At 38.0% G+C, this 21,080-nt stretch overlaps 3 protein-coding genes across 7 annotated transcripts; 2 read left to right on the top strand and 1 right to left on the bottom strand.

The window, feature by feature from the left end:
* Window positions 606–4,730, bottom strand: LOC18791834 (aberrant root formation protein 4). The gene is made up of 13 exons (XM_020555904.1): window positions 4,407–4,730; window positions 4,160–4,309; window positions 3,983–4,055; window positions 3,666–3,841; window positions 3,502–3,561; window positions 3,188–3,329; window positions 3,013–3,072; window positions 2,645–2,910; window positions 2,462–2,533; window positions 2,191–2,268; window positions 1,885–2,085; window positions 1,143–1,194; window positions 606–983 (listed from the first exon to the last, which is right to left on the bottom strand). The coding sequence occupies exons 1-13, from the start codon at window positions 4,629–4,631 to the stop codon at window positions 763–765; spliced, it is 1,776 nt and encodes a 591-aa protein (XP_020411493.1). The 5' UTR covers window positions 4,632–4,730; the 3' UTR covers window positions 606–762.
* On the top strand, window positions 5,242–11,677 carry LOC18791309 (trafficking protein particle complex II-specific subunit 120 homolog). Of its 3 annotated transcripts, none has more exons than XM_020554333.1 (10): window positions 5,242–5,905; window positions 6,005–6,211; window positions 6,394–6,576; window positions 6,698–6,807; window positions 6,901–6,960; window positions 7,152–7,437; window positions 7,617–7,909; window positions 8,657–9,531; window positions 9,917–10,870; window positions 11,042–11,677. In XM_020554333.1, exons 1-10 carry the CDS (start codon window positions 5,495–5,497, stop codon window positions 11,260–11,262), a joined length of 3,600 nt encoding a protein of 1,199 aa, XP_020409922.1. In that variant the 5' UTR covers window positions 5,242–5,494; the 3' UTR covers window positions 11,263–11,677. The 3 variants fall into 3 exon arrangements, with proteins under 3 accessions (XP_020409922.1, XP_007225443.1, XP_020409923.1); XM_007225381.2 differs by having other exon boundaries at window positions 5,243–5,905; window positions 7,614–7,909; XM_020554334.1 differs by lacking the exon at window positions 5,242–5,905 and having other exon boundaries at window positions 6,101–6,223; window positions 7,614–7,909.
* Window positions 11,882–14,599, top strand: LOC18788643 (pentatricopeptide repeat-containing protein At1g08070, chloroplastic). Of its 3 annotated transcripts, none has more exons than XM_020554332.1 (3): window positions 11,882–14,011; window positions 14,117–14,196; window positions 14,339–14,599. In XM_020554332.1, the coding sequence occupies exon 1, from the start codon at window positions 12,016–12,018 to the stop codon at window positions 13,828–13,830; it is 1,815 nt and encodes a 604-aa protein (XP_020409921.1). In that variant the 5' UTR covers window positions 11,882–12,015; the 3' UTR covers window positions 13,831–14,011; window positions 14,117–14,196; window positions 14,339–14,599. The 3 variants fall into 3 exon arrangements, with proteins under 3 accessions (XP_020409921.1, XP_020409920.1, XP_007224904.1); XM_020554331.1 differs by having other exon boundaries at window positions 14,335–14,599; XM_007224842.2 differs by having other exon boundaries at window positions 14,117–14,392.

Below are 21,080 nucleotides of genomic sequence, written 5' to 3'. Positions count from 1 at the left end.
TTATTTTTTTTTTTCTGACAATATTAGTCTGTCAATTTTTGTGTCCATAAATTTGATGTCAATTTTGTGTACTTTGGGACATCCATCCACACCATAATTATATATGCAGACACGCGTCCCTTAAAGTAGAAAGTCATGATTATATTATTGTATATAAATAAGCACTTTAAACTTTGACTTCATGAACTCGTCTGCATGCCATGCGCCTACACATAAGGAGGGTGGGAAAGAGGTTAATTTTTGGAGTGCAAATAACATTTAAATATATATATATATATATATATATAAAGTCATCATAAATAAACCATCTGATTGTGCTTTTTTTTATTGTTGAGAAAATGGTATTTTTAATGAGACTAGGTGTATTAAATGTGGAACGCGCGTGCTGATGGTTTTGCATTTTTACCCAAAGGAAAATGCGATGATGGACGCGACGCATGAACCACATTCCGAGCCATTTTGCTGAAAAGTCTAAAGCAATCACATTGGTGGTTCTTTTTGGCATCAAGTGAACAACATTTGCTCCTTGAATAGATAAAGTGCTTATGATATCAACTGCTCAGATCATGCCACGTGGCATGAATTGATGGCCAAGAGATAGATCCTTGCTATGAAAAAAACCAACACTCGTCTATATAAATGGAAGAGTATCTATAGCTGAAATACAAAAGAGAGATGCTAGCCCGTGTAAAAACTTTGGATCTATAGTTCTATGAGTGGGTTTTGAATTACTAGAAAAACACATGCCAGTGATGGCAACTTTTACGCAGAGTGTTGTTTGAGCTGATCTTCAACAAGCTCAATACAGCGGTACAAAACTAATTCTATTGGGTTTAAAATACAAAATGCGTCAAGGGAAAGATCACAATCATTCTTGTTCTCTGCCATTATGGCTGTGACCACAGAACGTAGAGGTAGAAGCCACTCGTTATAGGCTCTCTGTAAATTGCTTCTGGACACCGCTCCGGTGTAGTTAGTTTTTCCTGTGCCATTTTTAATCAGGGTAAAAATAGTAAAAAATGAGACTCGTAAACAAGCATTTTCTTTCTAAAGGAAAAAGTAAAGACTCACACGACACAATATAATTTGCTGTGATGTTTTCCACATTCGCTATTGCTTTAACTCAATGATGGGATATTTACCTGTTGATTCTGTTATTAATACAAATCTGTACAGGTTGAGTGCAGACAGAACCTGTAGAAATAGTACGGAACTTTGTCAAACGATTCAGAACAGGTTAACCAATAAGCATCAACAAGCCTAAACAATAAGCGTCTGTACTCGGTACTGAGTCTTGACAATTAAGGCATGTTTTTGTCATTTTGTTGCCTTTCATTGACATCAAATTTGACCTCAAATATCTTTGACAGAGACAAAACCTAGATACTCAAATATCTTCATGTCAGTTCATTTCATGAGGGCTTGGCCTATTGTGCAACTAAAAACTGCTATGCAATGAAACGACATACAGCAACAATTGTGCAAGTGAAGAATATACTCCACATAACATGGTTCCATTATTGGTAAAGATGACAATATGTCCAAAGACGCGAGGGAGGAAAAGAAGATAAGTTCAGGAATCCAAGACTGCAGAGATTTGAAGATTTGTATTTGTAGCAGTTAAACAAGATTATTGGCTGGCTACATTAGGCGAATCTATGGTTGCACGAGACCAATCCTAGTTGAAAGCGAACCAAGCATCCCTAATTGTGGGACAGCTAAGGGATTGTAAAACATATCTTTAGACGCTATTGCAATCTTAGATTTGAAACTCATCGACATAAAATAAATATCATGCATAATATATTGGTATATCAAACATAGAGAATTCAGTATTATAAGAAATTTATAAAAAGAATTTAACAAAGCACGTGGAAGAAATACCGCATCACTATCCTCAGGAAAGGATGGAGGTCCCCCCTCCGGAGGTCTTAGAATCATCTCCACCAATGCAAGGACATTGGGAGTCCAAAGCACTGTATGTGGATGTGATTTATACTCTGCTTGCAGAACTTCGTCATTTCCTAGTCTATGGCGACTTTCCTTGTGCATTTCCCCTTTAACAATATCTAAAAGGATTGCAATCTGTATAAGGTTGAAACACCCACATTAGGTAATGTCGCATCAAGTCTAATTAGACGAAAAAAAGGAAGGAATACATATCAAAAAAACTGGCGCTCAAGGTTTTACCATAGAGGAAGAATCACTTTTTGTGATCAAAGCCTTTAAAATGTCAAACCTCTGAGAAGTTGGAATATCAGCAAGAATCTGGTTTTGATGGTAAACATAAGTAAGTATTAATGTTAATTTACTCTAAACCAGACGAAGTAGAGTACATTCTATGCAAAAGCTTACTACTAAATGACCATAGGCTGAGCTATTACTCGCTAATTAAAAATGTAACAGAATACATATATTATAGGTAAACGCAACACTGAGGAAAAATAACACAAATCCTCACCCTTTTGAATGCTTCAAAGGCATTCTTTCGGAGCACTGTATCTGATGCATATATGATGACCATTTGCACAGCCTAAAATGTACCATGCCCACAAGAGGTAAAAAAAAAAAAAAACAGATTAGACTCTTTTCCTCTTCGATAAATATGAAACTCCTGCAACGTATAATGATGGCAAGAGGCAACCTGCAGAGTAGCAAAAATGCTAGACATATAAGATGAGAAGTCATCATGTTCATCATAGTGGGGGATATTTCCATCTGTAACGCAGAGCAAGAAGTTGATGGCATGTTTTTTAAGTTCCCATGGCAGAGTGACAGGAGCTAGTATGTGCTTTAGCATGCCAACAGCTTGCCACCTTTTAGTTTGGTTATTCTTAAGTTCATCCCTGACAGAAGCCAAATCCTCCTCAGCAGCTCTAACAACCTCATCAGAGGCATGGCCCCAGATCACTTCAATAAAGCAACAGAAAAAACCAAAGCAAAACAAAGTTTCAAGCTAGAAAAAAATTGAGACAATAAGAAAAGGAGCAATCAGCATTCGGAAACATAAACCTGAAAGAGATGCCCCATGCTTGACATCGGATAAATTACTCATATAATCATCTTCATCCTCTGTGTGCAGAAATTAAGAACAGAAAAGAAACATCAAGGTCTAAAATTGGATAACAAATAGAGTGAAATATCATATAATACATGGGCAGGAATAGTAGTGATTCAAGGGATTTACCTCCAACTGTCCTAGATATTATGTCAACAACAGATCCAGTTATTACACCAAGATACGTCAAACCACAAAATGGGAAGAAACTAGACAGTTGCAATACAAAGGGCTGAGAACTTGAAACTTTGTGATTCATGCTGACAAGAGCCTGCAGATCAACAGTGTTTTTAAAAGAAAAAACAAAGCAAACCAAATATGGGAGGCATGATATATAAAAGAGTCTAGCTTGAATTTTTTTTTTGGGTAGATATATAACACAGATAAAAAAAAAAAAAAAAAAGAACAGTGAAACTAGAACTTAGATTGTATGGAGGTTTGACCATAATCTGTAAGACATAAAGACCAAGTAGTGCACGAAGCTTATCATTTGCTCCACCTTCCTGTAGCATAGAACAAAACATCATTAGGTTCTGATACAGAATATGTTGAGAATCTCAGCATAGTCTCTAACCAGGAAAAACCATTGCATCAATTTGTCACATACCAACTTTACACAAACTGCACGTATGGAATTAGCAATGCTCATAGCTCTGTCAAACAAATTCTTAAATTCTGGATCTTCATCTTCCAACTCCAAAGACCTGGCCTTCAAAACTTTAACGATAATAGGAACTGCTACTTTCACTTGCTCAAAGTGACGCCTCTGAAGGGAAAGAAACACTGAAATTAACAAAAGAAAAAAGAAACATAAAATTAACAAAATAGTGCTATCATCAACTCAATTGGTAAAATTCAATATCCATCTATGACATATACAATAAATCTGATAACAATACCATTAGGGAAGCTCATATAAGTTACCTTTTGAAAGCCCATTTAGAAGAGGCGTAACATAACCAGAATCCCTGATGGTCTCAATTGGGGGAGCTAATGCCTGACCCAAGTACAATAAAAAAAATCATCAAAGAGCTAAAAACCCAACAGAACAAACAATACAAAAAGTTGAGATAAAATGCACTAAAAAGGCAACATTCATACCTCACAAAGAATTGAAAGCATGTCTCGCGGACTACACAGTGATATAACGCCATCAATAATGCTCTCAGCAACCTCCAGGCATCTCTCAGAGACACCACCAAACTTGGAAACTGCCATTGGCAGCTCAAATGAGATTGAATCAATGATCGCCTGGGCAAACCAACAAACAGTTCGTAAACATCAAACCATACAATTTACAAAGACCGAAAATTTAAACAAAATGAAGAAGAATTTGATGAAATGAAACCTGGTCCAGTGACGGGGAAGAGATAAAGTTGTGAACTTCGGTGAGAGCTAGGAAGGCATTGGTTTCTGCATCTTCATTGTCTGGGTCTGATAGAGCGGCGTCTAGGACTGAATCGAGGAAGCTGGTGAGCTCTGACACTGAGCTTTGCGGTTGATCAACTGAATTGGACAACGAGTTTAGGATCTCTTGAAGAAGGGGCGAGGACTGTTGCAGATGGTCCGCCATGGTGTCGCTGCACCTTCTCAATCTAGAAGAAGATGAGTTGGTGCGTATTCTAATTCCAATTACGTTCCACTAGGGTTTTGTTTCCAAACAATAAGGCGCGAATGCTCGCTGCTCTTCTTTTGTTGTTGAGATTTTTATAACTTTTTGGGCAATATTTGTCATTTTTCTAAATTAAGTAAAATTATAAAACTTTGGTTAAACTTGTATAGACAATTGCAACCATTGAATAAAGTTGTCACATATGAAACCAGTGCTTGAGTTTAACTTCTATTTGTAAAGATAAATTATTATTTGTAGTTATAACATAAATGAATTGATAATATTATGTTGCGATATTATAAATTAATCACATAATTATAAGTTTATGTTTCATTAAAGTTCTAATTAGATAAGAACTGCATGTATATATATATCATGAAGGTAAAAAAATTTTGTAATACGAATTTTAAGTTAAAAATTGTTTTACTACAACTTTGCAAAATTGCATATGACAGTGTAATTTTTCATTGATAGACGTTGATTAGGTGAGTTTTTCAAGAGAATGTGTCTATCTATCACACCCGAATTCAATCCCTCTTCGTCAACCAAAAGAAAGTATAATTTTAAGGTGCACCTTTTAAAATAAATAGAGGAATAGAAAAAGAAAATGATAAACTCGTCCAAGGGCATCTCTGTCCCCAATCAGAGTCCGCATTACTCCGCAACCAAACACCTTTCCCTCCTCTCCATCAATCTTATTAACTAACCAAAATCCGAGAACGCGATCTGTGTCTTCCTCACAGCGGCACTTCCACTCTCATGCTCCCGATCCTCTACACTCACTCCCACGCCTAATCCCCTGACTCTCCGATCCCCGCCCAAAAATGGAGCCGGACGTCAGCATCGAAACCAGCTCCATGATCCGCGTGGCGGTCCTCCCCATCGGCCACGTGCCCCCCGTCCTCCTGCGCGACTACCACTCGATGCTGCTCCGCCTCCAGACGATCCCTCTCTCCGCCATCAGCTCCTTCTACACTGAGCACCAGAAGTCCCCATTTTCAAATCAGCCATGGGACTCCGGCAGCCTCCGGTTTAAGTTCATCGTCGGTGGGGCCCCACCGTCCCCCTGGGAGGACTTTCAGTCCAATCGCAAAACCCTAGCCGTCATCGGCATCTGCCACTGCCCCTCGTCTCCCGATCTCGACTCGGTCATCGACCAATTCGACTCGGCTCGCCGTGCCTACGCCTCTGCCCTCGTCGATCGCTGCTTCGCCTTCTGCCCCGGCGATTCTCAGGTCTCGAGATTCAGAATCTAGACTTTTCTCCATTTTTTTGGATTCTTCTCTTTTCTTGTTCTTAATTTGAAACTTTTTGGATTTTTTTTTTTGTTGTAGTTGGAGGATGGGAGCAAGAAAGGTGGGAACTTGATGCTGTTTCCGCCAGCAGATCGGGCGACGCAAGAGTTTCACTTGCAGACGATGATGCAGGACATAGCGGCGTCGTTGCTGATGGAGTTTGAGAAATGGGTGCTGAAAGCTGAGCCTGCAGGGACTATTGTCAAGACGCCTTTGGATTCTCAAGCTACTCTCAACTCAGAGGAGGTTCATGTCTAGGTGTCCTATAGAATTTTAAGCTGTTATCATTATTATTATTGTTAATATATAGTTTTGTTGTATCTGAATTGGAGTGGTGGTATGTGGATTTCTTTCTTTGTGCTAAATGTTATGAATTCTATCATTTTTTGGTACTGAAAAGTAAAGTGCAAAATCAATGAAAATGACAGGTTATAAAGGCGAAGAAACGGAGGCTTGGGCGTGCCCAGAAGACAATGGGTGATTATTGCTTGTTGGCAGGGTCACCTGTTGATGCTAATGCTCATTATACTACTGCACTAGAACTTGCTAGGTTGACTGGAGATTTTTTCTGGTATGCTGGTGCATTGGAGGGAAATGTCTGTGCCTTACTGGTAATAGCTACTTCTCTGGACTTTTGCATGGTTACCTGTGCTTAGTAACGTAGACTTGCATGGCTTTCTGTTTACTTATTGCTTTATTTCCTATGACTGATTTATATATTCATGTTGTTAGATTGATCGAATGGGCGAAAAGGATTCGGCTGTGGAAGATGAAGTTAGATTTCGGTATAGTAGTGTCATCTCGCACTACAGGAAGTCATTTATACAAGAGCATGCTCAGAGGTAATTCATAGATTCCGTTGTGTTTAAATGGTTGTTACTTTAGTTATGTACTTATTCTTTTAACAGTTACTTTTATTAATCTATTCTGTGCAGAGTTTCACCCTTAACTTTTGAACTAGAGGCTACTTTGAAAATGGCAAGGTTTCTTTGCAGGTAAAATTTGTTCATGACCGTTATATGATTTGATAAAGGCAGCATGTATTACTTGTATGATTGTATCCCTCGACCTCACTGGATAATGTTCTGGCTCTAAAAAGTTGAATTAGATCACAAATACTAATAGGAAGAGAGTTATTATTTACACTATTTCATCTTACGGATTTATTTTTGGTTTATTTTGGCAGACGAGAGCTGGCTAAGGAGGTAGTGGGATACCTAACAAGTGCAGCAGATGGTGCTAAGTCTCTTATTGATGCCAGTGATAGACTCGTATTATATGTTGAAATAGCTCGGTTATACGGAACTCTTGGTTATCAGCGAAAAGCTGCTTTTTTCTCGAGGCAGGTAGCTCAGTTATATTTGCAACAAGATAATAGACTGGCTGCTATTAGTGCAATGCAAGTTTTAGCAATGACCACAAGAGCATATCGTGTTCAAAGTAGAGCTTCCGCAGAAGACTCTCCTTCCAAAGTGAGTATATAAGTATTAAGCAAAAAATTCCGGGTCACAATTTGCATTTCGGTCTGTCTGCATGCTTATTTCCCAGTAAATTTCATGTGTAAACCTTCTTATATGTTGTGTGGCTTTGATTGTTTGTGAGCCTTAGTAAGTTTTCAGCTACTCATTCTGGTTTTATTTCTGCACAGAAGGAAATTGGATCAAGCCTTGCTGAGGGTGGGAAAATGCTCCACCAGTCAGTAGTCTCTCTATTTGAGTCTCAGTGGAGCACACTACAGATGGTTGTACTAAGAGAAATTCTTCTATCTGCCGTCCGTGCAGGAGATCCTCTTGCTGCCTGGGGGGCAGCTGCAAGACTACTAAGATCATATTATCCTTTAATTACACCAGCTGGGCAAAATGGCCTTGCTAGTGCACTTTCAAATTCAGCAGATAGATTGCCCTCGGGAACTCGCTGTGCTGACCCTGCTTTACCTTTCATTAGGTCTTCACCAGTACCTATGCATTTTTCCTGTTAGTACATGAACATTTTATTTCTTATGAAGCCCAACAACAATATTATTTGCTGTGCTCTAGGTAATTTTTTTCCCATTGTCTTTATTGCAAGACAAGTATATAGTTGCACAGAGACCATGATACCTAGGAGTTGAACAAATAATTATATGTTTACCATAATTATTATATATATTATTTATCTATTCAAAGGCAATTAATATGCTTAATCTAGCAGAGCAGCAATGAAACAGATCTTTCTGATACATGAATTACAGACGAATCTGAAGTAAACTCATTTGAAAGGTTCCTTATTTTTTCCTTTTAATCTTAAAGACTGCAGAGCAATGAGAAGTGAATACCTGCTAGCTCTGCCCAACGTGATGATTTTTTTATGGATGCTAGAGTTTTTCTTATTTACTTTTTGTTTCTGTCTAGTTGAGGCTACTTGCTTTAGAGCCTTTTTTTTTTTTTTTTTTTTAAAACAATGTTTTATTTACCTATATACTCTTTGTGGAACTATAATGTGCTTAGATCCTGTGGTAGAGCTAAGAAGTGTTCTATTCTTATTGCCGATGAGTAACAATCTATTCCTTTGTTTTTAAAAATCTCCCATATCTAAGGTGATCCTGAACTGAATATTGATGTTAAGGATACAGGCAAATCACCATTATGTTCTTCATTTAATTCTCATCAAATTTTTTGAGGATTTTTCTAATTTAATCATACTTGCTTCTAGATTGTATTCTTTTCCTATGCATCCTTCGCAAATGGACATCGTAAAGCGCAATCCAGCAAGAGAAGACTGGTGGGCAGGAGCTGCTAATACTGGGCCTTTTATTTATACGCCATTTAGCAAGGGAGATGCAAATACTAACACCAAACAGGAGCTGATTTGGATTGTTGGAGAACCAGTTCAGATTTTGGTCGAACTGGCAAACCCATGCGGCTTTGATTTGAGGGTTGATAGTATATATCTCGCAGTGCCTTCAGGAAATTTTGATGCTTTTCCAGTTACTGTAAACCTTCCACCCAATTCATCAAAGGTGGTCACTTTATCTGGGATCCCGACTTCGGTGGGGACGGTAACAATTCCTGGGTGCACTGTCCACTGCTTTGGTGTTATTACTGAACACCTGTTTAAGGATGTTGACAATCTGCTCCTTGGAGCTACACAAGGACTTGTGCTTTCTGACCCATTCAGATGCTGTGGGTCTGCGAGGTTGAAAAATATATCTGTTCCAAACATTTCTGTGGTACCACCATTACCATTGCTGGTATCACGTGTTGTCGGGGGTGACGGTGCAATCATTCTACATGAAGGTGAAATTCATGATTTATGGATAAGTCTGGCTAATGCAGGTACTGTTCCAGTTGAGCAAGCACATGTATCACTATCAGGAAAAAACCAAGATTCTGTTATCTCGATTGCATCTGAAACCTTAAACTCAGCCCTTCCGTTGAGGCCTGGTGCAGAAGTGACTTTACCTGTGACCTTAAGGGCTTGGCGGCATGTCTTAGCAGATGCAGATACTGCAGGCAGGAGTGGTTCTGGAGGCACTGTGAGGCATTCTAAGGATGGAAGTAACCCCACATTGTTGATCCATTATGCAGGTATTGATAAATCTATATAATACTCTCTCTCTCTCTCTCTCTCTCTCTCTCTCTCTCTCTCTCTCTCTCTCTCTCTCTCTCTCTCTCTCTCTCTCACACACACACACACACACACACAATCTAGAGTTTGGCTTTATTAGCTTTGATATAGGGAGGTTAGGTTACCCACACCACATATACTCTCACAGCATTTGGTACTGAATGCTAAACCTTTATTTTTTTTTATTGATGTGTTCCTACTAATTGTTAAAGTTAACTGTTGGAGTTTTTTCATAGTGATGAGTTACAGCTCTCTGTATCTCTGTGGCACCTTGTTCCTGAGTAGTGAGTATGAGTACCAATAACTTCTCTTTCTGACAATAATGCTTTACATTTTACTTTTCAGGGCCTCTGACAAATATTGGAGATCCTGCCACAAATAAATCTGCTGTTCCCCCTGGCAGGCGCCTGGTTGTTCCTTTGCAGATTTGTGTTTTGCAGGGTTTGTCTTTTGTAAAGGCTCGTCTGCTCTCAATGGAGATTCCTGCGCAAGTGGGTGAAAACCTTCCAAAACCAGTTCATATAGAAGATAGCCCTACTGAAGCTCTTAGTTCTCCAACTAAGATGGACAGATTGGTGAAGATTGATCCTTTCAGAGGAAGTTGGGGACTGCGCTTTCTTGAACTTGAGCTGTCTAATCCCACTGATGTTGTCTTTGAAATTACTGTTTCAGTCCAGCTGGAGAACTTTAGTCATGATCATAGACTTTCTGGAGATCGAGATGCTGCTGAGTATGGTTACCCTAAAACAAGAATTGATCGAGATTGCTCCGCAAGGGTACTGATACCACTGGAGCATTTTAAATTACCAGTTCTTGATGATTCTTTCTTTGTGAAGGATAATCTGGCAGATGGGGCTAATAGTGGCAGAAATTCAAGCTTTTCAGAAAGGAATACTAAAGCGGAACTTAATGCTTCTATCAAGAACCTCATATCTAAAATAAAGGTTAGGTGGCAATCAGGGCGGAACAGCTCTGGGGAGCTAAATATCAAGGATGCTATACAGGCAGCCCTTCAGACATCAGTTATGGATGTACTGCTGCCAGACCCATTGACATTTTGCTTCAGGCTTTCTAGATATGCCCTTGAACCTGAAAATTCTAGTTCGCACAATTCTCCCAATGTTCAAGTTCACTCTGCTGCAGCTAAGGGTTCTGTGCTGGCGCATGAAATGACTCCGATGGAAGTCGTGGTTCGTAATAACACAAAGGAGAAGATCAAGATGAGTCTTAGCATCACATGCCGAGATGTTGCTGGAGAGAATTGCGTAGAGGGTACAAAGGCAACTGTCTTGTGTTCAGGTAATGTTCTATGATGATGCCTTTCTTCAATCACCTCTTTAATCCTGCCTATTTTTTGTTTATTTCTGAAACTGTTTGTTTGGCAATCAGTGTTATTAGAACTTCCATTGCAATTTTCATAGATGCAATACAATGTGTCACTGATGTGTTTTACGATTGATTTGTATGTAGGTGTTTTGAGCGGGATCAATGTGGAGGTTCCTTCGCTTCAAGAAATCAAGCATTCTTTCTCTCTGTATTTTCTTGTCCCAGGAGAGTACACACTGGTAGCGGCCTCGGTGATCGATGATGCTAATGATATTCTCAGGGCTCGCGCAAGAACTAAATCCTCCGATGAGCCGATTTTCTGCCGTGGGCCCCCATATCATGTTCGTGTTGTTGGGACTGCATGATGATTCTTCCCACTAAAAACATCAGCTGGATTAGCTCCCAAAATGTACTATGTTAGAGTAGAGGAACAATGCTTTCAGTGTCAGTAAACAATGCCAGCTTTTTATTGGCAGCGGCAGGAGTTATAGTTATGTGTTCTTGAGATTCGCCGGGGAACCTCCCTCCATTTTATCGACTTCTGAAAACAAATTCTTATTATTAGGGTGTGTTCTGTTGTACATTTATATTCATATTGTAATTTTGTACAATGTTGTGAAATAAGTTGTCACCCTGTTCAACCTATCGATTTGGCTTTACTTTTTTTTTACAAACATTTTGGCAGGTGATTATTGTCGTCGGATTGATCAATTGTGGTCTCTTTATTTTTTAACAAACATTTGTGGTCTTTATCTTACGTCTTGTTTAATTTCGAAACCAGATCAATGATTATTTCCTAAGAGTTATGCCACTTTTCTTGAAGTATTATGTATTGATGTTACCTGAATATCAAATGTTTAAAAGCATTATTAAAATACACTAATATGTATTGGGTATCAAACACAAAATATTGTTATCTAGATAATTATGTAAGGAATTTGAAGTCAAAACTAAATTTTTATTGTGATTTTATGAGTTATCAAAACTAGTCTCTATTTTGAAATGCCGTTACTCAAAAAACCTTGCACGACTCTTGTTTCCCTCCTCATTTCCCCGCCGCCATACAGTGACATAAACTGAACAACTGGTACAATTCCCAGTGATCCACTGATGCTATAATGAAAACTCAGGGACCCAAGTCACTCCTAGCTCTCATAGAAACCTGCACAAGCCTTAATCAACTGAAGCAAATCCATGCCAAATCTATAATCTCAGGCCTTTCCTACAACCATTTCATCCTCACCCAAATCGCCAATTCCTTCCTGTTCCCTCAGTCTCTGAACTACGCCACACGCATCTTGGTTCAAACCCAAGAGCCAAGCATCTTCATTTACAATTCCATGATCAAAGCATATTCTCAATCAGAAACCCCATTTGTTGCTTTATCAATGTATAACAATATGAGGGTACGCGAAAATGCGGTTGGCGACCAGTTCACGTACCCTTTTGTGTTCAAAGCTTGTGCTAGTGAATTGGCTGTGGAGAAAGGGAGGGAGGTTCATGGTGTGGTTGTTAGAATTGGGTTTGATTCGGATAGGTTTTTGTGTAGTTCTTTGCTAAACTTTTATGGGGTTTGCGGAAAAATTGAGAGTGCAAGGCAGGTGTTTGATGAATTTAAGGCGAAGGATGTTGTTTTCTGGAATGCCATGATAATGGGTTATGCGCGAAATGGGATGGCTTTGGAAGCTTGTGAGGTTTTTAGGGAGATGGTGAAAGTGGGAGAGGTTGAGGCCAATGAAGGCGCGATTTTGGCATTGATATCGGCTTGCACGGTATCGAAAAACTTGAAACTTGGGAGAGAAATTCATGGGTATGTGAGAAAAGAGGTAACTTTTGGGTTAAGTGTGAAACTGGGAGCTGCAATGGTTGACTTGTATGCAAAATGTGGCTGTTTAGATTATGCAAAGAGAGTGTTTGAGGGAATGCCTGAGAAGAATTCTGTGGTGTGGAACTCATTGATAAGTGGTTATTCCCTTAATGGGTTTTCGAGGGAAGCAATTGATCTTTTCAAGGATATGTGTTTTTGGGATGTTAAGCCTGATAGGTACACAATTTCAGGCTTGTTGTCTGCTTGTGCCCAAACCGGAGCTATTAATCTTGGGAATTGGGTTCGGAAATTTGCAGAGAAGAATGGACTTTGGGACGAGTTCATCGGGACCTCTTTGGTAGACCTGTATGCAAAATGCGGTTCTATTGAAGCAGCTAGAGAAGTGTTTGATCAAATGGATAAAAAAACTGTTGCAACATGGAACACTATTCTCTCTGGATATGCGTCAAATGGGCAGGCTGGATCTGCAATAGAGCTCTTTGACGAGATGAGAAAATCAGGTGCTATTCCGGATAGCATAACCTTTCTTTCGATTTTACATGCTTGTGCTCATGCTGGTTTGGTTGAAATAGGCAAGCAATACTTTGATTCGATGGTGAAAAATGATAAGATCACCCCAAAAGTTGAGCATTATGGTTGCATGGTTGATCTTCTTGGCCGTGCTGCACTTCTAAAAGAAGCAAGGGAGCTCATTGAGAGGATGGATATTGAACCAAATGTAATTGTGTGGGGATCACTGTTTAATGCTTGTAGCATTCATGGTGATATTGAGGTGGGAGAGTGGGCAGCTGACCATATTTTCAACTTAGAAGCAATGGATGGGGGTTCCTACGTGTTGTTAGCAAATATGTATGCTGCAGCTGGAAGGTTTGACAGGGTTGAAGCAGTTAGACAGGCAATGGTTGACGCAAGTTTTTGCAAGCTACCTGGATGTAGCATGATTGAGATTGGTGATGTAGTTCATGAGTTTCTTGTTGCTGACAAGACACACCCTAAATCAGAAGAGATCTACTCGGTGTTGGATGAATTAAGCGACAAGCTCAAGACGGCGACAGGCTCCATGCACTTGCCTGCTTTAGCTGGAGAGCATTTGGAAAGTAGCTGAGGGACAACCATTTCTCGGTGAAATTTTGTGAAATTGGGTAAGGGACAAGGGAAGTGAGGGGAGCAGTTTGTGAAATTGGGTAAGGGACAAGGGAAGTGAGTGTGAAATTGGTTTGCATATTCCAGATTGTGGGGCGACAGACGCAGAATATCACAGAAATGATTTGGAGATTTATTTGAAGGTTTCATTCTTTCCTTGATAATGCTTCACAATTGACTTCTGAGCTTATTCATGGACATGTTTTGTTGAATATCTGTCAGTCTAAAATTAGTGATCTCTCTTGCAGATGGCCTTCTAATTCTTCTTCATGGAACATGCTGGTATGACCGGATAATTTTAGTATCATTCACACTGTTGAAGTTTAAGGTATAGAATTGTATATCTCAACTCAAGTACAGCCATAGTTTCCATAATTTCATATTTTCAGATATTTTACTCAGCTGACATTTTCTGTTTCGGATTTTGGTGATCAAAATGCTTCCTCTAATTGCACATTCAACACAGCCAGCTTCTTATGTCTTCACTCAATTTGAAACATCTCCCGAGTCGACCGGAGTAATTTTAAAAATAAAAAAAAACCTTCAGAACATGTTACCGATGATTTTATCAGTTGTTATTTATATTTCTTTTCTGTAATAATTTTAAGCCTGTATACTTATTTAAAGTTGTACAACATCTTAATGAGCCTAAAATTATTGTACGTCAACTGGACCCATGAGTTTTGCTACTCTCGGAGGTTTTGGAAAAAACTTGTGAACAAATTTGGAAATTTTGGTGAGTTGATTGATGTTATTGTTTCTTGTTGTTTATATAAATTGACAAGAATAAGATTCGTTTCCACGGTCCCCTTGGCAATGGTATTATTAAGGGACAGTCATATGCTGTAAAAGTGGCCTCCACCAGTATTAGCTCAACTGCTCAAGCCACCAAATTAAGAGGTTCCTCCGACCATACCTCAAATCACTTTCTCCCAATTTAATTTTCAAAGACAAAACAACATACAAAAGTAAAAGAGAATTCATGTGCTGCTAAACAGTAAATAGTAAGATTAATTTCATTTGCTAGTGTCAGCGGCTCGTGACGGTGGTGAAATACAATAATAAATAAATTGTACACTTTACATCTATCAGTGGTTAAAAATTGCTTATGCACGCATAAGGAAACATAAGATAGCTCTAGCAATCAATTCAACTTGCAATGATACTTAAAATTTAGAACACGCCTCTCTGTGATGAAGATGTAATGAAAGTGAAAGATGGGATAAAAGCCTGACCCTGCAACTGTGTTAAGAGTTGGGAGAGAGACTTTCTTCCATTATGCGGTCACATTTGTATCCCATCACCAATTCAATTCTATGATGTTTGTACATCAACATGTTATAATTGCCCAATGGGTTCGCTATACGAGTCATTCTCTATCCAAAACAGAGTTACATACATGGAAGAAAGGGAAAATAATAGTCATTTTTCTTATGTCGACCAGGACAAACGATTTGATTGATTATAACTTACATGCACGTGTAAGACAAGTTTTTCAAAAAAGAAACATTTTTTATAAGAAATGTTACGGTCCGTCGTTTACACACGTGTGCAAAAAAAAAAAAAAAATTGTACATGTAAAAGTGAAACTTGTTTTATAAGATATGTTATGAACAGTCATTTATGCGTGCGTGAGTGACTGTCAGCCGTTGATGTAAGTGAATCTTATAATACGATTCGGATAGAAGTGAGTATTTATCCTTAACATAAATCTCTTTTGATTAATAGTGCTAAACAGCTACGACCCTAAAAAAATTTAAAATTAAAATTAGAAGTTCTATAGGGATAGTTGGTACTAGGATTGTTCCTTAGGTTAGGTGAAAGGAGCAGTAAACATGGGCTTGTTTGGTGGGCCTATGGCGCTAGTTGGAACCCTGAAATAGGGTCCTTCTCTGGTTTGCAGTTGGGTGTACGGCAACAGTGTATAGATAGAGAAAATGAAACAATGCGATGTGACCCAGAAAAAATTGTGGGAAATGTGATTCAGTTAGAATGGTACACAAACGAAAGTGATTGATAAATTTGTAAATTTGTACGAATGTGTTTTTTAAATTGTGGTTTTTGATAGAGAATGACATGTGTGTAACATGTGAACTTGTTTTGTTGTTGCATATGTCCCGCCTCCTTAAATTTATGTAAACCTTTTTCAAGACAATACAATCCAATTTCTTATCAATGTGAGAGTTCGAAGTTAAAACATATGAGTTTATAACTCGTTTCGTACTCACACGTTTTATTTGGGTCTCTTGTGATAGTCGGGGATGCGTGAAACCCAGATGTTGCATGGGCCTAACTAGCCCAGAATATACAAGGATGAATGAACCTGAAGATTGAGGAGGGAGGAAGATGTCAGCACCCAACATTATGTAATGTTTGATGACAATTTTGTGTTGCCTTTCAAGGAAAGATAACTTTGAAGATGATATGCCAACACATTGGAAATAATACATATTAATTTTCAGTGTCGCATTTTGGTGGTCAGCAATTTTATTTGACAACTTTCACCAAACAATGATAAAAATGTCAAAATGTTTTCAATTTCCATAGATACATACACAAATTTCTTCATGCATAGTACTTTGAAAAATATTCCAAATTTATGATCACTGTGCCAATATTCCCTTAGCAGCCCTTCTGAACAAATTTTGTCAAAAACTAGAAAATTTCCAAAAGTAGGTCAAGCTTCATCCCACAAGGCCTAGATTTATTCTTTGGCATGCATTGACAAATAGCATAAAATAAACTTCCCTAAAGTCCACAAATTTCAATCTCACTGGTGAGAAGAATTTGACAAAAACACTCTTGCAATATAGCAGCACACAAACTTAATTCATCATAAAAAAAATAAAAGATAGGGTCATTTGAATTGAAACTCTTTTTGGAGGGAAACTCATGCTCATTCAAGTTGGCAAGTGCCTCTGATTAATAATAAAAAAAATTAGAACGCTAACGAGATCTAGCCAAATATAAAATGGCATTGATTTGCCAACTGAGGTCTTAAATTCGAATCTTCATAACATCATGACTATGTTGTGTTTGCGAGAAAACCTCATCTCTTACTATCACTTGTACTAAAAAAAATATTTATTTATTTAAAAAGGGTTGTGAGGCACCTGATGGCTGGTGTGACATCACAGAAGAAAGGGCAATAAACAAAACATGATCAAATCAAAACCATGCTTTGCTTTGCTCTATTATATGTCCTTTTGTTGCTTTCTTTTCTTTTATTTTCCTCATCATCTATCAATATCGCCTACATTAGCTGAATTGAGCTGGTGGGGTATATATATATATATATATATATATATATATATATATATATATATGTAGTTGCTGTCCTTTTTCCTTTTTACCATTCTGGGTCTTTTGTTCCCTCTTCTTACAGCCTAAGATGGTAAGTTTTCACGCTTCCCCAGCGGAAGCTGTCCTTTGCAAAACAAAATATTATCTACTTTGCACTCTTTTACATGAGATATTAATTAACTAGGCTAATTGTAATTAGCAACTTTCTTAAAGGTGGATCATCTCCTTCCTCTTTCTCCCTTTCTCTCTCACTCACTTGAAAATTCAAATCTCAATCATTCAACTTTACTTAAACATATCTAGCGACTCACACCCAAAAGCATTCACCTCTCGATCTGAAGTTTTGTATTCGATTTCCTTATCACCCAAAAACTCAATAGTAAAGAGAATTAGCAATTGGGTTTTATTCAATGACCTTGATAGATAGAGGGGATTTTAACAAAAAGATCAAGCTCCTTTCTTAACAATACCAAGTACAAATGCTATAAAAGATTGGGTGGAACATTGGCAGTTAAATATGCCTAGGTCAAGAATAGAGATTGGATTCCCACATGTATCTTTCAAACATTTTGACATTTTTTTTTGGTCTTTTTTTCTTGGGGAGGGGTGGGGGGTGGGGCGTGGGGCGTGGGGTTAAGGAGCACAGTGAAGTAGAGGTGAGTGGTTGAGTGGTCCATGCACGAAATGCTCAGTGTTTTTGTGGTCCATGCAAGAAAGCCTAACAAAGAGATAGAGGAGGGGGGGCCAGAGAGGAGGCAAAGGAACATGAAGTCGAAAAAGAAGGTGGGTAAAATTAGCAACTGCCTAATCCCATCATCATATTAAAAAACCAGCTATTAATCTCCAAAACCCAGTAACAAAACATGAAGTTCAAACAAGATAACATGATCCTAATTACTTACAATCCTTAATTAAAACCCTCTCTAATTAACCCAAGATTACGTGCATGCATGCATTGACGGTGAAGATGTAGAAGAGCATCTTCTGAATTACACGTATCTAATCTAAGCACAGCAAATTGCATGTCTCAATTATGCGATTTCTGTATGATTTATAATTCTTGTGAGCATTTTTCCCCGGACTCTCTCACTTTTTGCCAAATTCTCCCCTCTATAATTGTTCCCAAATGATACCATTTTCTCAATGATTTCAGCCACAAGTGCGCCTCGATAAGCAAGCATCAACGGGGTACAACATAAAATGTCTTCAATACCAAACACAGAAAAACGTTTCTTCAAACTCTGGATAAGGCCACCCCATACTTTGTGTGGGGTAACATCATCGTCACGCGCACCATAACTAATTAAAATTGTACATCTGTCCTTTTTAAAGTATATTATTCTGCATAATGTTCTGAGTTGTTCCACTCACTACCTGTTGATTTTAGGGTTCGATGACAACTCAATGCCAATAAATATTGGAAGGCAAGCACATCACAAAAGTTTGTGATCACAACTGTTGGTCTAATTATCACGCTATGCATCAAGCACAAAATATTCCACTTAAACTTAATGCCCATTTCATCTGTTCGGCTAGCTAGCTAGGGTTAGCTATGGTAGCTTGGTGATGCGAATGAATGGGAGAGAAAATGATTTGGCATAAATGGGAAAAGAAAAAGCACAACAATGATTTTGAATAATAGGTATATATTTTCATCAGTCAGATCATGAGCTACTTTCATATATTCATGCATGGAGAGATGGAGTGGTCAAAACGAACCAATAATGGGGTATTTGATCAAATGAGAATCCACGAGTGGTTTTTCCTCTTTTCTTTTTCCTGAACATCAATTCACAATGGGGTTCGCTTTTCCTACTTGCTTCCTTTGACCTTTTTGCCAAGTCTCTTCCAAAAGAATGTTACCCCACAGACACCATCTGATAACTACGAGTTTGGAAACCAACGAGGACTTTGTTTTCCAGCATTATTTGAAAATTACAAGTAACAAATTTTGTCAAATAAGCTTATTTTGAGATATCCGAAACTAAAACTCTCTGTACGTATATTATATTATATATTTATATACAAAGATGGAGGATCTGTCAAATTCAGAATCTTTTCGTTAGGACTAATTGAGGGAGACCGATTCACCTCACCAAACTTACTCTAATGAAAATACATATATCTCTCATTTAAGTTTAGATAAATTGACATACGTAAAGAGGGTTGTTCCTAGAATTGAAGATATAGATCAAGAAAGTGAATTTCAATTATTTATGGAAACGTATCAATTGGTAGAACCATTGATAAAAGAAAGGGATGTTGTGGTGACAAAAATTAGTACATATGAATTTGACAAGGGTGTCGATCGAGACGTGATGTATGCCAAATATAATTTAGATTATCTAATAGTCATGTCACGTATTTTCATAAAAAGTATGTCAAAAAGTTTGAAGTTTGTTAAAGTAATGCATTTGTGTTAACGAAACACACGAGCTTGGGCTGAGGGTCTCAGTTTACGTAACATAACTTGCAACACATGAGATTAACTATTGTCATTCATCCGTACCACTTCAAGACACATGTACGCTTTTTAGAATGTTTATAATAAGCCTACATACACCTGATGTACTCAAGGCCAACCATTGAAGCACACAATTGGGACCCCAACATGCGCCTCGAAACTCCAATGAAATTAGGAGTGCAGCAGATACCACCTCTTCTAGGAGTACAATTGTGTAAATATGTTGCACGTTTGCATATATAGATAGTACAATTTTTTTTTCGGGATTCGTTATTCGACGGACATCTTTTAGAATTTCTTATGAATTTTTTTTTTTAACGATCTAAACTGTCTATTTTTTAAGTCTTTATTTATAGATCATCTTTGTAAAAAGACAGGCAAATTAAAAATCATTAAGGCATCTAATTGGAATCAACAAAATTAACAAACACAGTACTTCAAGGAAAGACAACAATAAATACCAACTATTTAATTGAGTTGTCAAATAATTTTGAATTCTAATGATTTTTTGTCAAAAATAATCTTTAAAAAAAATATCTAAAAATTAGACGATTTGAATAATTAAAATACAATATGATTTTACAAACGACGTATTGAAAAGGGATTAGAGTAGAAGTAGTCGGCATACAATGTGGAAAAAACAAATAACAGCTCGATAAACTTTATGACAAGCCAACAAAATCCAAATCATCACAAATCCCATCTACCATCCCACGTACGCCCTAATTATTAAGAATTGGATCCAAAAATTATAAAAGACAAGGACACAGACAAAAACCCTATACAAGACCTTTTCCACTCTCCTCCTAAATCCCTAATTAAATCCTGTCCCCTCCATAATTAAGTGGGCTCCACTTATAATTTAAAAAATAACGAACCTTAATCTTGGCAGACACAATTAACGCACACAAATTCCTGATCAACCAATCTACCAATCTACCAATCAACCTACGACTAATCACACGTTTTTGGCAAATCCATTTGGTTTTTTACAATTAGTGAGTGTGAAAGTGTGTCGTATGCATGCATCATCCATGTGGGGACCACACTTGGGGTTTCACTTGTTGCCTCGTGTAAAACGTGTGGGCCCCAGTGTGAAACCCGTCCCTAGCGGAAACTTGTGGCGGGCTGTGATTCGCTGGACTTCGACAACCCCGCCAATTACACGTTGAGCAGGTCACAGGTAACGGATGCCCTACGAAACCGTCTCAATTGATTCTTAACGTTTGGGCTTGAAGCATGACACGTGTAGACTGCACAACCATTCACGAACTGTTTATATGTATATATTTTTTTTTGTCCTTGGAAAAAAATGAAAAATTGTTTCTTCACACCCTTTTAAATTGCATGCAACACACATTCATAGTGTAATTTTTCCAGTCGTTATGTTACAGATAATAATGTGAAGCTCACAAACTATTTCATTCCCTTATGTGCTATTAAAC

The sequence above is a fragment of the Prunus persica genome, chromosome G1 (genome assembly GCF_000346465.2).
Source record: "Prunus persica cultivar Lovell chromosome G1, Prunus_persica_NCBIv2, whole genome shotgun sequence".
Classification (NCBI taxonomy): domain Eukaryota; kingdom Viridiplantae; phylum Streptophyta; class Magnoliopsida; order Rosales; family Rosaceae; genus Prunus; species Prunus persica.
The sequence above is the reverse complement of the archived record's forward strand: the minus strand, read 5'-3'. Positions and strand labels throughout refer to the sequence as shown.

What these genes read in the sequence shown, in the direction of transcription:
- LOC18788643 (XM_020554332.1), top strand. Translation starts at nt 12,016, where the DNA reads ATGAAAACTCAGGGACCCAAGTCACTCCTAGCTCTCATAGAAACCTGC.
- LOC18791834 (XM_020555904.1), bottom strand. Translation starts at nt 4,631, where the DNA reads ATGGCGGACCATCTGCAACAGTCCTCGCCCCTTCTTCAAGAGATCCTA. An exon ending in TGCTTTCAATTCTTTGTGAG is followed by an intron (nt 4,056 to 4,159) that starts GTATGAATGTTG and finishes TACTTGGGTCAG; the next exon opens with GCATTAGCTCCCCCAATTGA. An exon ending in AATATCTAGGACAGTTGGAG is followed by an intron (nt 3,073 to 3,187) that starts GTAAATCCCTTG and finishes TTCTGCACACAG; the next exon opens with AGGATGAAGATGATTATATG.
- LOC18791309 (XM_007225381.2), top strand. Translation starts at nt 5,495, where the DNA reads ATGGAGCCGGACGTCAGCATCGAAACCAGCTCCATGATCCGCGTGGCG. An exon ending in ATACAAGAGCATGCTCAGAG is followed by an intron (nt 6,808 to 6,900) that starts GTAATTCATAGA and finishes TATTCTGTGCAG; the next exon opens with AGTTTCACCCTTAACTTTTG. An exon ending in CAGAAGACTCTCCTTCCAAA is followed by an intron (nt 7,438 to 7,613) that starts GTGAGTATATAA and finishes ATTTCTGCACAG; the next exon opens with AAGGAAATTGGATCAAGCCT.